The sequence below is a fragment of the Molossus molossus genome, unplaced genomic scaffold, assembly GCF_014108415.1.
Source record: "Molossus molossus isolate mMolMol1 unplaced genomic scaffold, mMolMol1.p scaffold_m16_p_3, whole genome shotgun sequence".
Taxonomy (NCBI): domain Eukaryota; kingdom Metazoa; phylum Chordata; class Mammalia; order Chiroptera; family Molossidae; genus Molossus; species Molossus molossus.
Genome location: NW_023425366.1, coordinates 105,933,016 through 105,947,474, shown reverse-complemented (window position 1 = coordinate 105,947,474; position 14,459 = coordinate 105,933,016). Strand labels below are relative to the sequence as shown.

Here is a 14,459-nt window from a genome sequence, read left to right as displayed (position 1 = left end):
CGGGAGCAGTCCGAGGAAGCAGGCCACCCGATGGGGCCAGGAGCCGGATCGCTTCCCTCCAGGCTGGCGACTGGCGTGGGTGGGAACAGACAGCTCCTGGCACAAGGCGATGTCCAACTGTCCAAACTTCCAGAGAGTGTATGGGAGGGTGTCCCGGGGGAGGGAGTGCACTAGCAGGAGTGATGTATCAGGTAGCTGATGAACGGAGAAACCGGTCTCTCTAAGCATAACTAGATTGGATGGCTATTGCTACAAGGCGTCATGCTCCACAGAAACATAAGAAACAGTCCAGGACAAGTACTTGCTCCAGGAGTGAAATCCAAGAGACTCTTTGGTTGCAGACTGAGAAGTTCTCATCTCCTGTGGCAGGGCGGCAGGCTAAGCCCAGGGCTCAGTGACCAAACTTCAAAGGCAGTTAAGCTCCCACCCAAGGCAGTTTGTCATGCTCCAGTCAGGGCCCTTGTTGGGACCTTGACAAGGAGATGGGCCATCTGGGCGGTACCTCCAAAGATGTTTCCACTTTGGGGGCTATTATAAATAATGCTGCTATGACCATTCATGTTTGAATACCACCTGCTTTCAATTCTCTGGTATATACAGTCGTCCCTCGTTTACCGCGGTTAATCCGTTCCAGACTCGAGCGGTTGCACCAGGCGTTGAAGGATTCCTGGGGTGCTCGAATACACAGGTCTACAGTCCATACATACGGTAATTTTAATTTTAATTGTAATAAAGGGGTATATAACTGAATCAGACAACGGAGCATGCGCTGTATCATTTTCACTGTCTCCATCAACTTTCTTTTTTTTATCCACACCCGAGGACATTTTTCCATTTTTTGTACAGATAGAGTGGGAGGGAGAGAGAGGAAGAAAGAGAGAGAGAGAAACATCGACGTGAAAGGGACACATCGAGTGGCTGCCACCCGCACGACCCAACCAGGGCCGGGGACAAACTGCAACCGAGGTACGTGCCCTTAGCGGGAACCGAACCCGGGTCTCTCTGAACGCTCCAACCGCTGAGCCAAACCGGCCAGGGCTTGATCAAGTTTTTAATGAATATATTTGAAAAAACCGCAATAGATTGAAGCCATGAAAGTCGAAGCGCGAAGTGGTGAGGGATGACTGTATACCCAGAAATGGAATTGCTGGGTCATCTGGTAATTCTATATTTAACTTTTTAATAAGCGCCAAACCGTTTTCCAGAATGGTGTCACCATTTTCCACTCCCATCAGCAATGCATGAGTTTGGTGATATTTTCACTTTCCTGCAGGGAATCACCCTCCCCTGTGGGCCCAGGTGGTTGATGACACTGACCCCTCCCTTCTCGGCCCCAGCAGTGAGTGTCTACGCCTGGCCAAGCAGCTGCTCCAGAGTGAGTGCTTCTGGCTCACGAGCCAGGCCAGTGACACTCAGCTCCGAATCTACATCAACCCCTGGCCCTTTGTTCCTTGGACCAATAAATCCATCACCCTTTTCAATCTATTAAGCCAGTTTGAATTGGGTTTTCTGCCACTTGTGCCCAAATACCACTCTGTGTCAAGATTTGCTTGTTTAAAATCTCTGTCTGGGAGGTTTACCTCCTCTGTGTTTTACATTTATTGAGTGTCAGCTCTACACTAGGCACAGCTACAAGAAGATGTAAGAGCTGGGCTCACTCCGAGAGGACGAGACTGGGTCAGTGAATGGTCAGAAATGCAATCTTGCAGACAAAGGGGAACTTTCGGCTGCAGGTGTTATCATTCCATGACCTCAGAGCCGCGATGAGAAGAAGCATAGAACTTGGGTGAAGGTCCATCCATCACAATAAAAGTACCCCCACCACCTCACTGGAGTAAAAGCCCTCTCCAGTAGGCCTCATGCCTACACTGGCATCCCTTTCGTGCTGATGCTCGATGAGGCTGCTGTCCGCCTTACTCTCTCATAGGGCAGGTCTTGACTTGCCACCCTGGAGAGGCAGGACAAGTTTCACCTAGAGGCTTGACCCGGTTCTGCTACCAGGCTCAAGCGTGGCTCCCAGGACATCAAGTCTCTGTTCCACACCTTCCTTCCCTAATCAGGAAAGGAAAAAGGACTAAGAAGGGACCAGCATTTGAGCATTTGGATCTGGAGTTTCATAGATCTAAGTTTGAACCAACTCTACTACTTGTTTGCTGTGTGACCTTGAACAAATCGTTTAACTTCCCTGAGCCTTGGTTTCCTCATCCACAAAATGGAAGTAACAATCGTTTTTACTTCTCGAGATTGGTGTGAGGAGTGACGATGTTGTTGGGATGGTGGTGATTGCTCATACCGTGTGCTAACCACTGCTGCCTCTCGATGTACATGTTCTTCTTTTTCCTTCACATCAACCCTGGGAGGTAAGTGTCATTAAGCCCATTTTTCAGATGAAGAATCTAAGGTACCAAGCGGTTACGGCATGTACGTGGGCTACACGATTAGTAAGGGGTGGAGCTGAGGTTCAGACCAGGGCATGCAACCCCAGTCCATGCTCTCACACTGCGCTACATCAACGGTACCTCTTTGAATCCTCATAACAGCCCTGAGGGGAGGGACAATTACTAAACCCATTTACCAAAGAGGAAATGGAATCTCAGAGAGAATGAGTAATTCCCTGCAAGGCCACAGAGCTAGAAAGCAACAGGGCTAGGGCTTGAACCCACGTGCGGACTCTTCTCGCTACTGACCCCTCGGTGCTCCCCGGGCAGTTTGTTCTGAGAGTCACCCGTGTGGGGCGGGGCTCCCACTTTGGTGCCCTGGTGAGCAGACGTAGAAACACCGTCCTTTTCTCATGCTTCTCCCTCTGATGTCTTTCCACTCAAATCATAGTCTGCGTGTCAACAATGCACCGTTAAATTCTATTTAAAACATACCCACTATGGAGCCTGGCCCTGCTCCTTATGCCCCGGAGACCGAATTCGCCAGTCTCCCAGCCACCTATGGCACCTCCCCAGCACCCCTGCAAGAGCCCTGGCCTCAGGGCACCCACTGCTGGTACCATATCTGCACGCGGTCCTCCTCTTCTGGGTCCGCGCGGATGCCTCGTCCGGCTGGCTCCCATCCCAGTAGCTGTAGTCATAGGATGAGCCATCGGTCCATTCAGACTGCCTTCCTGGGGGCCCATCCAGAGGCAAGGAGTAAACCAAGTAGAGAAATATTGGGCATTTGAGCCAGTCCCAGGTCAAGGATCACATTCTAAAGCAGGGATCCTGGTGCAGCAGTCCTCACTTTTACCCTCATACACTGCTATTATTGCCACCGTTACCAGCTGCCATTTGTTGAGCGTGTGTGCTATACCTTGCCAGGTCTTTATTCATTTTACCCTCACCATCCTGCAAAGCAGGCATCATTGCCTCCGTTGTGCATGTGGGAAAACTCAGGCTCACATTGGTCTACTCAAATTCACACAGTTAATAAAGCATTAATGCTGGGATTCAAGCCACGGTCTACCTGACTCCACTTCCTGAGACTCTAACTACGAAACTTTTAAAAAATCTTGCCTGACCTGCCCAGTTTGATCAGTGGTTAGAGCGTCGGTCTGTGGACTAAAGAGTTGTGGGTTTGATTCCGGTCAAGGGCACGTACCTCAGTTGCAGTTCGGTCCCTGGTCGGGGTCATGCGGGAGGCAACCAATCGATGTCTCTCTCACATCGATGTTTCTCTCTCTCCCTCCCTCCCTCTTCCTCCCACTCTATCTGAAGATAAATGGAAAAATATCCTTGGTTGAGGATTAAAAAAAAAAAAATCTTTTAACTACTACACTGAAAAAAATAATTTACCAGTGGGTGGGAGTCACCCTTCATCCTTTTGCTTTTAGTCCAAATAGTGTTTATTTTTCTTGCCTGATGAAGAATTACTCTGTCCAATTGCAACAGAAGTCCTGTTGGGAATTTGATTGGTGTTGCAATAAATGTGCAAATTGTGGAAAGAAGTACATCTTTGCAATGTCCTGGAACAAAAGTCATTTCTCCATTTATTCAAATGTTTCGAAAAGTCTCCCCAAAGCGCCGATGATTATGGAGGCCACGTCAAATAACGGGAATAGCTTGCTGCTTCAGAGAGAGACTGGAGCTTGAGATTCCAGTTCCACCCAATTCCTGGCTCTGCAGTCTAGACAAGTTACTCTGAGTCTATAAAACGGAGTCGATACCTCGCTCAGAGAAGTATTGTGAGGACCGAATGATTAAAGCACTCAAAGGACTTAGCTAGAGTCTGGCACCTGGTGCCTAGCCCTGAAAAAAAAAATCAAGCACTTTTGCTGTATTTAAAAAAAATTATTATTCTTAGATCTCGTAATACAAGTTCCTTAAACTCTAAAAAAGTGTGTTCATAATCCAATTTAAAAGTTATTATTATAAATGAAAACTTGGGGTTTTTTATTATAACTTTTTTATGGGTTCTTGCCACATGGATTAATTCTATTAATTAAAAAAACCTACCTCTACGGAGTCTGGCCACAGTCGTCACTTCTACTACTTTGCAAGCAATTTGTACCATCCTTAATGAGTTCTTATATGATGTCAGGCTAAGCCCTTTACATACATTAGCTCATTTACTTTTTACAATAAAGCACTGTTATTATCACCCCCATTTTATAGCTGAGGAAACTGAAGCTCAGAGAGGTTAAAAAACACACACAAGCCCTGGGCAGTTTTGCGCAGTGGTTGGAGCATTGGCCTGTGGACCAGAGAGTCCTGGGTTCGGTTCCCGCTAGGGTCATGTACAAAAATAAATAAAATAATAATAAATAAATAAATAAATAAAACACACACAAAACTGCCGAAGTCACCTACCAGCCACTAAGTGGTAGACTAGGAGCTGGAAAGGGAACCCTGTCCCCTGCTGTGCTCTGAGGCAGGGCTGGAAGCGTACATGCAAAGCAAAGACCACATGCAGCTCACCCAGGGAAAGTCTGGGGATGACTCCGAACCTCCGGGTGGAGTCAGCTGTGATGTTGCCAGGTGTGAGATCTGGCCCCAGCCACCTTCTTCAACCTTATTCTCTTATTTTCCCACTCACCCCTACCCTCCCTGTGCATCCCAGACACCCTGGTCTTCGATGTCCTTGAAAGTGCCATGATCTTTCTTACCTCAGGACCTTTGCGCATGCTGTTCCCTCTACCTGGAATGCTGTTCCTCTGGCTGACTCCTGTTTGTCCATTAGACATTCGCTTAAAGGCCTCCTATGCATGGAGGCTGTGGCAGCCATGGACGTGCGCTGCTCAAAACTCCTTCGGGAGGACCAGCAGAAGGGAGCACAGCTGACTGACCGCCTCAGCTCCCCGGCCCCTTTGGACCCACCACTGCATTCACAGCCAGACCAGGCTTTCTCCAGGCTGAGCCCTGTCACTAGTCAGTTACCCAGCATGTCAGGGGTACTAGTGCTGGCCTCTTCCTGTCATGGGCATCCTTTGCCTGGGGAACCCCCACGGGCCCAGCCAAGACCTTCTCACAACTGTGCATGATCTGAGGCTCTTCCTACCCAGTCCTCCCTTCCTCGCTGTTTTCACAGGTCTCAGACCTACATCGCCGTCCGAAGACATCCCTGTCTCCTTGTGCCCCCTCCCCCTCTTCCCTTCACAGATGTTTCCTCTCAAAAATCTCTGGCACATCGAATCATGTTTCTGTGTCTGCTTTTTGAAGAGCCCAAGCCAAACAGGCCTTCCCGGACCCACTATATGTTCCCACCATATCCCCTGTCACAATATTTGTCGTATTCTAACCGGGGCATCTTGGTGTCTGATTTCTCTCTGTCTGCTGGGCCCCTAGCAGCGACCTGGTACCTAAGTTCCACGCGAAGGTTGGTTAATGAAAATGGAGTCTTGGCTGGAGCTTCCAAGAGGGGCTGATGGCCACGGCTTCCTCACCTGTCTGTGGTCATGAGCACCGTCCAGATGTCAGCTGGGATCCCAGGAACACAGCTGTTCACAAGGTCATACACAAAGACATCCTCCTCCCAGCTGTGAAGGTAAGAAACACAGCAGCATGTACTTATTGCCTCTGTTCACAGGAAAGGGTTGAAGTCTGAAAGCAATCCTTGTCAATTTTCCTAGACCAAAGTAAATAGAGGATATGATGCAATCCTGCTTTTTTTCTCCTTTTTCTTTTTTCTTTCTTTCTTTATTTATTTAAATCCTCAGCCGAGGACATTTTTCCATATTTTCTTCAGATAGACTGGGAGGGAGAGAGAGAGAGAAACATCGACGTGAAAGGGACACATCGAGTGGTTGCCACCCGCATGACCCAACCAGGGCCGGGGACAAACTGTAACCGAGGTACGTGCCCTTAGCAGGAACCGAACCCGGGTCTCTCTGGACCGCAGGCCGACGCTCTAACTGCTGAGCCGAACCGGCCAGGGCTCCTTTTTCTTCTTTAACTAGGTCACCTGGATGTGGCTGTCATTCCATGGGCACCTCTGGATTTGACCCATGCCAGCTCAGAGCAGGACTCAATAATGTTCTTCATCCTAAACATTGAAATCCACCTCAAAAACACTAGCCAACAAGGTGGGTTATATCGGCGATACCCTGAAGAGACAAAAAAGCAGAGGTACGATTTCTGGGGACAAAGTGTTCTTCAGTTCAGCAGGTCTTTGGCCTTGGTCCTCCCCAGCTGGGTGAGCACTGGCATCCGCAAATGCCCCTCACGCACAGTCCAGGGTCTCCTACATCACCTGCTGATCATGCACTTGGACAGTCGTCTGTGGATGGTCAGTTTAGCACTAACACCATCTTTGTTCAAACAGCTCCTGCTTGGGAAACAATTTCAATATTTTATTGCATTTTCCCCATATCTAGTCAAAATAATTAGAAAATAGAAAGGCCCAAGGTGTTATTGCATACGAAGCAGAGATCAGATGAACTTAATTCAATCCGGCTGTCGCTTGAAACAAAGATGGAAATCATTAGGTAAGCCGAAAGTGTAAGAACCTCAAACTTCAACCAGACGCTCCAAGGACATCAGCTGATGTGTGTTTAATTATCAGGAAAAGGACAAAATTAAAAAGCATGAGGAAAATGCCAGAACTACAGAATCGAATTGTGTCTCAAAGACAAGATGTGACCGGGAATTTTATAATAGTGTCCCGTTTTATGGGAACGAAACCTCACTGATTATAAATCATTGTTCAGATTCAACTCTTGGTCATGTTTTCAGGAAGGTATTCTATGCTAAAGTGGAAAACTGCCCATGAAAGAGTGACAAGGAGGAGAATGTTAGTGTAAGAGAGGAAGAGAGGGCATCAGGAGTTGAGAAGAGAGGAAGGTAAGTTGAGGCAGAACAGGAGTTGGGTAGGATTAAGCAGGCTGAGACGTCCTTCCCAAGGGCCGGCTAAAGGAAAATCTTCTGTTGGAATCACTTTTCCATTTACTCTTTTTTTTTTCCAATCCTCACCCAAGGATAATTTTCCATTTATTTTCAGACAGACTGGGAGGGAGAGAGAAACATCGATGTGAGAGAGACACATCTATTGGTTGCCTCCCCGCACGACCCTGACCAGGGCCGGGGACGAACCACAACCGAGGTACATGCCCCTGACCAGAACCAAACCCGCGACTCCTTGGTCCACAGGCCAACGCTCCAACCACAAACCGGCCAGGGCAAGCTCTTTATTGCATATACCTCATTTTCCTCTATAGGCTGGGGATTTTTGAGAACTGATTTTATCCACCTTCATACAGTTAGAGGTGGAGTTGGATTTCCTGCTCTTGCGAATCTCTGGGTTGCCTCACGACCGTCTGGTTAAGTTCTCAGATTCTGTCACCTATGTATGTATTAAATTCTCTCTATTTTAAATATGTGTAGTGGCTCCTGTTTTCCTGGTCAGACCCTATATTCTCGCTGTATTCTTCAGCACCACCGAGAATATAGTGGTTGCTCCCCATATCTGTCTGGATGAACAGATGGGAAGGCCCAAGACTCCGCTGGAAACAGAGAGAGAGGACCCCTGCTTGTTTTTAACGAGACTCCATGACACTAAAGCATAAAGAACCAACCGTCTTTCTAACTTCAAGTCTCTGAGACTCCTGAAAAACAGAGGCAAGATTGTGAATTTGTAGGTTGAGTGGCAATGGAACATGTCACACCTGGCTTCAAGGAACCCACACATCACCAAGGACATCCTCTGTGAAAACAGGTCATCAAACTGGATGGAGAAAGTGCCCTAGCCCTAGCTAGTGTGACTCAGTGATTGGAGTGATGGACCATGAACTAAAGGGTCACAGGTTTGATTCCCAGTCAAGGGCATGTACCTGGGTTGCAGATTTGATTCCCAGCCCCTGGGGCCATGAGGGAGGCAACCAGTCGATGTGTCTCTCTCACATCAATGTTTTTCTCTCTTTCCCTCCCTCCCTTTCACTGTATCTGGAAATCAATGGAAAAGTATCCTCAGATGAGGATTAACCACACACACACACAAAAAGTGCCCTAGAAGAGGTGAGTAATGAGTGTAATTAGGCTGCCACGGAGACAGGGAGGACTTTGGTGAAGAGATGTTGTCAGACCCAGTGGTCCCACTTCTAGGAATGTGCCCTAAGAAGCCTGAAACACCAATCAGGAAGAATATATGTACCCCCATGTTTGTAGCAGCACTATTTACAATAGCTAAGATCTGGAAACAGCCCAAGTATCCATCAATAGATGAGTGGATAAAAAAGCTGTGGTACATGTACACAATGGAGTACTATGCAGCTTTAAGAAAGAAAGATCTCTTATCCTTTGAGATGACATGGAGGGACCTGGAGAGTATTATACTAAGCAAAATAAGCCAATCAGAGAAAGACATATACCACATGATCTCACTTATTTGTGGAATATAATGAACAAAATAAGCTGATGAACAAAATAGACCCAGAAACATAGAAAGGAGTATAGTTCAGACTGACAAACCTCAACGAAAGGGGGCAGGGGGGAGGGATGAGATAAACCAAAGAACTTACATGCACATATATGTAACCAAAGGACATAGACAACAATGCTTGGGGGGTGGGATTGGGAGGAGGGTGTCTAGAGGGGAAAAAGGAGAAACATCTATAAAAAAAAATAAGTTAATAAAGATTGCAAAAATAAATGTAAAAAATCAAAAAGAGAGAGATGTTGTCAGAGCCGTGTCTTGAAGACTGAGGAGGTATCTACTTGGAGGAGAAGATACAGATGGGAATTCCCAGCAGAGGGAACAGAATGTGCAAAGTATGGAGGCATAAAAGTCCTGGACCAGACTGGAGAACTCTGAGATGGTCAGTGTGGCTGGAGCTTAGGAGAGAGAGGACGCTGAAGGATGCCTTGATGGGTGAGCTATGGAATTCAACTGCTCAGGTTCAAAGCCAAGCTTCACCACTTCATAGCTGTGCAACCATGAGCAAGTTACTTACCTTGCTGGAGACACAGAGTCCATATCTTTAAAATGGAGATACCTACCTACTTTGGTTTGGGGGAGGTTTAATATGATGATGCATATAGACACTTAGCAAATAAACATCAGCTATTATTCCTTATAGCATATGCTTTGTGAATGTGTCGTGTGAGTGGTGATACAGGGCCCGACCCCCCGTGATAAAGAGCAGCACAAGACAGACACATCCAAAGGTGGGTCTTCAGCACACTCTTGCCCCTCTTACTAAATGCTCTGCCTTCTCTCGCCAAGGACAGTGTCGATGAGAAACTGGGCTGGATAAACGTTAGTTTTGATCACTGAAAGGGGAATGGGAAACACCATTCTCCACTCCCCTTTCCAAAGGGGGTGCTTGGTTGGGCTATGGAGGACCAAAGACACTCACCTGTGGATGGAGGCCAGTCTGGCAGAGAACTCAGAACAGCAGAAGTCAGCCTCGGCCCAGGTCTTCTTGAGAGGGAAAAACCGATAGCAGTGGCCTTTGAACTCCATCCAGAACAGTGGGCACACTAGGGAAGACTAGGGCAGCGCTGGCCTGGCTGGGGCAGGGAGGAAACAGACCAGGAGGAAGGCTGGCTATGCAAACCTTGTTCCTACAGCTTCTGACATGTTTTCAATACTAAAAGTAAAACATGTTCCATTATGATGAATGCAATTCTACCCTTGAGGTCCAAAGAACAAAGGCACACCTAAAATTTACAAATTAATCAAAGTAATATATGCTCATTATAGAACACTTGGAAAATGTCACTACTTTGGTACATTTTTCTTCATGTCATGCTTGAATGCAGTGATTTTTTAAAAAAAAATACAATTGTGATTATATTGTATTATACATACCAGTCAGTTTCTGATTTCTAACAATTGGAGTATAAGCATTCCCCCAGTCTCTGTAAGTTTTAGTAAACATTTGTTTTAAATAGCTCTTGAATCCTCTGCTGAGTGGCCCCTCCAGAGTTAATGTAATCATTCCCTTATTTGTGGATAATTAGATTGTTTCCCTTTTTAAAAAAAACAAAACAATTACACATTATGCTGAGATGAACAGCCTGTGCATAAAGCCTTTTCAGCCTTTCTCAGTGATTTTCTGAGGGAGAGATTTTTAAGGTTTGATACAATTTGCTAAATTGCCTCCTGAAAGCAATGTATACTCCCAGGTAATGTCTGAGAGTGCCCGTCTCTCAGCGTTACCACTTTAATGGCAATCTTTGCAAATTTTATAAGCAAATATGGTATCTTGTTTCCATTTGCAAGTCTGGACTGTCTTGCAAGGGTGGACATTTTTTCCATGTGTTTATTGACAAACTACATCCAAGACTATTTATAGCCTGAGCCCATGGAATGGCTGAGGTTAGTTCTTAATTATGAGAAGGCATAGAGGAAAAACCCACATTTGAGACAGTAAGTTCTCCCAAGCTTCAGTCCCTCCGGAGGCCCCTTAGAAGATGTGTGTGTGTGTGTGTGTGTGTGTGTGTGTGTGTCCAGACGACTGGCTGGGGGGAGGAAGGCATGCTGAGAACCATCCTTAAACTAGGTTGAGCGGCTAATCTGTGAGGGCAGGTGGTGGCCAGTGGTGACATTTGATGCCTGAGTCCCAGCCACCAGCCCTGCACCTGATAAACTGTGTGACGCTGATACATTCCTTCCCTTCTCAGCTGTCAAACTGGCTGATCTTTGGGGTGCCTTTTGCGGTGCTCAGGGGTGTGGAATCTCTGCCCTTTAAGCCAATGTATTCGCTGGCGGAGCCTGAAGGAAAAGGTAGTAGACAGCAGTTATTGAGCGTATACGATGTGCCAAGTTCATATGAGGGAAACTGTGGCTTAGACAGGTTGACTTGCCCAAGGTTATCCTGCTAGTTAGTGGCGGAGGAGCAATTTCAACCCAGGCCTCCTGACACCCAAGTCTTTAGTCTTAAAGTCTACAGGATGCTTTATCATGGGGAAATCAGCAAGGCTGCGCATGGTTAGCCGTCTTTTAGCACCCACTCATGAGGTTGCTAGTTGGGCCAAATAAATCTGCCAAGCACTTGGCATATATGGATTGCTCTGTAATCATATGATTATTAATGACTAGCTCAGGGTTTCATAATCGGAGCTGATGCGCTTCAGGAGTCCAATGAATCCCCTGAAATTAAATGCAAAATTAAAACTGTGTGTGTGTGTGTGTACCTCTGTGCGTTTTTCTGCAGAAACGGACAGTTGCATTAATCAAAAGAGCCGTGCTAAGTAGGCAGGTTCCAAGCCATGCTGCCTGTCAGAGCCACTGGGCTTTTGCCTTTGACGGGGGTCAGCCCTGGTTTGTCCCTCCCCTCTGGTTGGTCCTGGCCAACTGTCTTTCAATGTGTGCCATTTTCTAAATGGACTCACACTTTGCTCCCTGAATTCTCCTCTTCGTGGCAAAGGAGAAAGCTGTGCGTGAGGAGTTCAGTGGGCTCAGGACCCTCGGCCCGTCCCCACTCCTCGGAGCTGCTCTCAGCCCAGGGCATCGGTAGAGGAGGACATTACCACGATGCCTCTGTGAGGCTGAAGGACCCCTTGGGACACTGGGTGTCACTGAGCTCTTCGTGGGGACTTTCAGGCACTGCCGTCTACACTGAGAGACTCGGCTCCTTGGGAGCAGTTTCCCCTTCGCATGGATGGGAAGCAGCAGAGCATTTCCATCTGCTTTCCACCCATCACTGTAACCAAGGGCACTCATTGGCTGTCCAGGAGTTAGCTGAGCTAACTGGGAAGGAGTATGGCATTTCTGGTGCTAAACCACTTTCCCCACCCCTACCCGTCCTAACTATTCCCATTAGAGAAAGAAGTAGGGGGCCAACCCACCCCAGTTTGCCAGGGACAGTCCAGTTTTCAAACAGAAAGCCCCACATCCCAGGCCTCCCTCCGTTGGTCACCCTGGAGCAGTGGTTTAGGAGCTATTTTGACCCCAGGGACACTGGACGATACCTAGAGACATTTTTGGATGTCAAAGTTGGAGGGAGTGCTACAGGTGTCCAATGGGTGGAGGCCAGGGGTGCTGTAACCATCCTGCAATGAACGGGACAGCCCCTCCCCAAAGAGCTCTCCAGTCCCACACGCCGGTGGAAACCCTGCCTGGGGTGGAAGGCAGAGCCCCGCACATAAAACACCCCCGCAGCGCAGCAACACAGAGCATCACCGCAGACCCCACGCTGCCCGGCTTGCCTGTATTTGAACAAACGTTAAGCCACAGGCCACACAACTGATTAAAAGTAGAGTTTAGGTTATTTCTCCGATTTCAGAGTTGAAACGTGCGGTTATTACTATTATACACCCATGGCTTAAAAGCACTGGGGACATTGCTGGATCATTGTACTTACATTTAATGGTCTAGACCTCGCCGAAGACTAGCGAAGGGGGGAGGCCTTGCTTTCCCCCCCGAGTGTGGGATGAAGCAGACTTCTTATCCATCTCTCCGACAGTGGGACCTGGAGTCCCTGTCCCAGACGGTGGGCTGTCAGGGGTTCTGCTCTATGAGAGGGCCCCAGTCTCAAGTCCCGGCTCCTTTCACATGTCTTCTTTCACGTGTGAGTTCTTGTTCAGGACGGGTCCCCCTCCCCCACTCAGGTCCATGTCTGTTGTAACCATCCCTCTCCCCAGTGCCTGGCACGCACTAGACACGAGATAACTAGTTTTCAGTGACTAAATGTGCTCTAAGGACTCACACACTGTTTCTTTTGGGCAACTGACTCTGGGATGACTGGGCTTTTCTCACTGAGCACTGAAGGCAGGTCCTCGACCCTGGTTTTCTAGGTTATTCATTCTGGGAAGAGCTGCATCAGCAGCGCCAGGGAGCTCATCAGCAATGCAGAATCTGCCCCCGACCCAGAGTCCGAATCTGCATTTTGACAAGTCTCCCAGTGGTTCCTGTGTCTACAATGTGCCAGACCAGTGGATGGAGCCTGGAGAATCGCTCACTCATTCACTCATCCGTGCGCTCACTCCCCGACTCAGGCTTGGCCAGCAAGACTGAATGATCCATTAAATTATTAGGGGGCCCTGCCCAGTGTGGCTCAGTTGGTTGAGCATCGTCCCATGCACCAAAAGGTCACCAGTTTGATCCCTGGTCAGGAAACATGCCCAGGTTGAGGTTTGATCCCCAGTAGTGGGCATGCAGGAGGACCCAATCAATGTTTCTCTCTTTCTCAAATCAATTAAAAAAAAAAACATTTAAAAATTATTAGAAGGGCTGGGAGGGAGGGGCAAGGGAGGATCCTGGGTCCTAGAAGATGCTCCAAGGCTTCTCCAGGGTCCTAAAGCCTGATGCCTATTTTTTATATTTATTTATTTATAATATGGTGTTACCTCAAAAAATTAAAAACTGAACTTCCATTTGACCCAGTGGTCCCACTTCGAGGAATATACCCTAAGAAGCCTGAAACACCAATCAGAAAGAATATATGTACCCCATGTTTGTAGCAGTACTATTTACAATAGCTAAGATCTGGAAACAGCCCAAATGTCCATCAGTAGACGAATGGATAAAAAAAGCAGTGGTACATGTACACAATGGAGTACTATGCAGCAGTAAGAAAGAAAGATCTCTTACCCTTTGAGATGACATGGAGTGACCTGGAAAGTATTATCCTAAGCGAAACAAGCCAAGCAGAGAAAGACAGATACCACATGATCTCATGTATTTGTGGAATATAATGAACATAACAGTCTGAGGAACGGGGCAGTCCCAGAGACGTGGAAGTGGGGTACAGACTGACAATCCCCAGAAGAGGGGGTGGTGGAGGAGAGATAAACCACAGAACTTATATGCATGTATACATGAACAGTGGACATGGACAACAAAGCTGGGGACAGGGCAGGGAGGGAGGGGGGGGATTAGTGGGGGGAAAAAGGAGAAACATCTGTAACAAAAATAAATACATTAATTATTAAAATAAAAAACATTAAAAAATATGTTTCTATTGATTTTAGAGAGAGAGGACGAGAGCAGGAGAGAGAGAAAGAGAGAAATACTGATGTACGAACCCAAAACCTGGGTAAGTACCCTGATCAGGCATGGAACCTGTGACCTTTTGGTGCATGGGACAACACCCAACC

The 14,459-nt window shown here is 47.4% G+C and overlaps 1 protein-coding gene across 1 annotated transcript; it reads right to left on the bottom strand.

Annotated features, from left to right (window-relative positions):
* Window positions 1–1,678: 1,678 nt before the first annotated feature.
* Window positions 1,679–11,872, bottom strand: CLEC19A (C-type lectin domain containing 19A). The gene is given in 8 exon segments (XM_036279730.1): window positions 1,679–1,781; window positions 2,990–3,044; window positions 3,047–3,108; window positions 5,048–5,063; window positions 5,456–5,465; window positions 5,887–5,959; window positions 9,773–9,963; window positions 11,756–11,872. Coding segments are annotated over 8 exon segments (627 nt in total).
* Window positions 11,873–14,459: the final 2,587 nt, after the last annotated feature.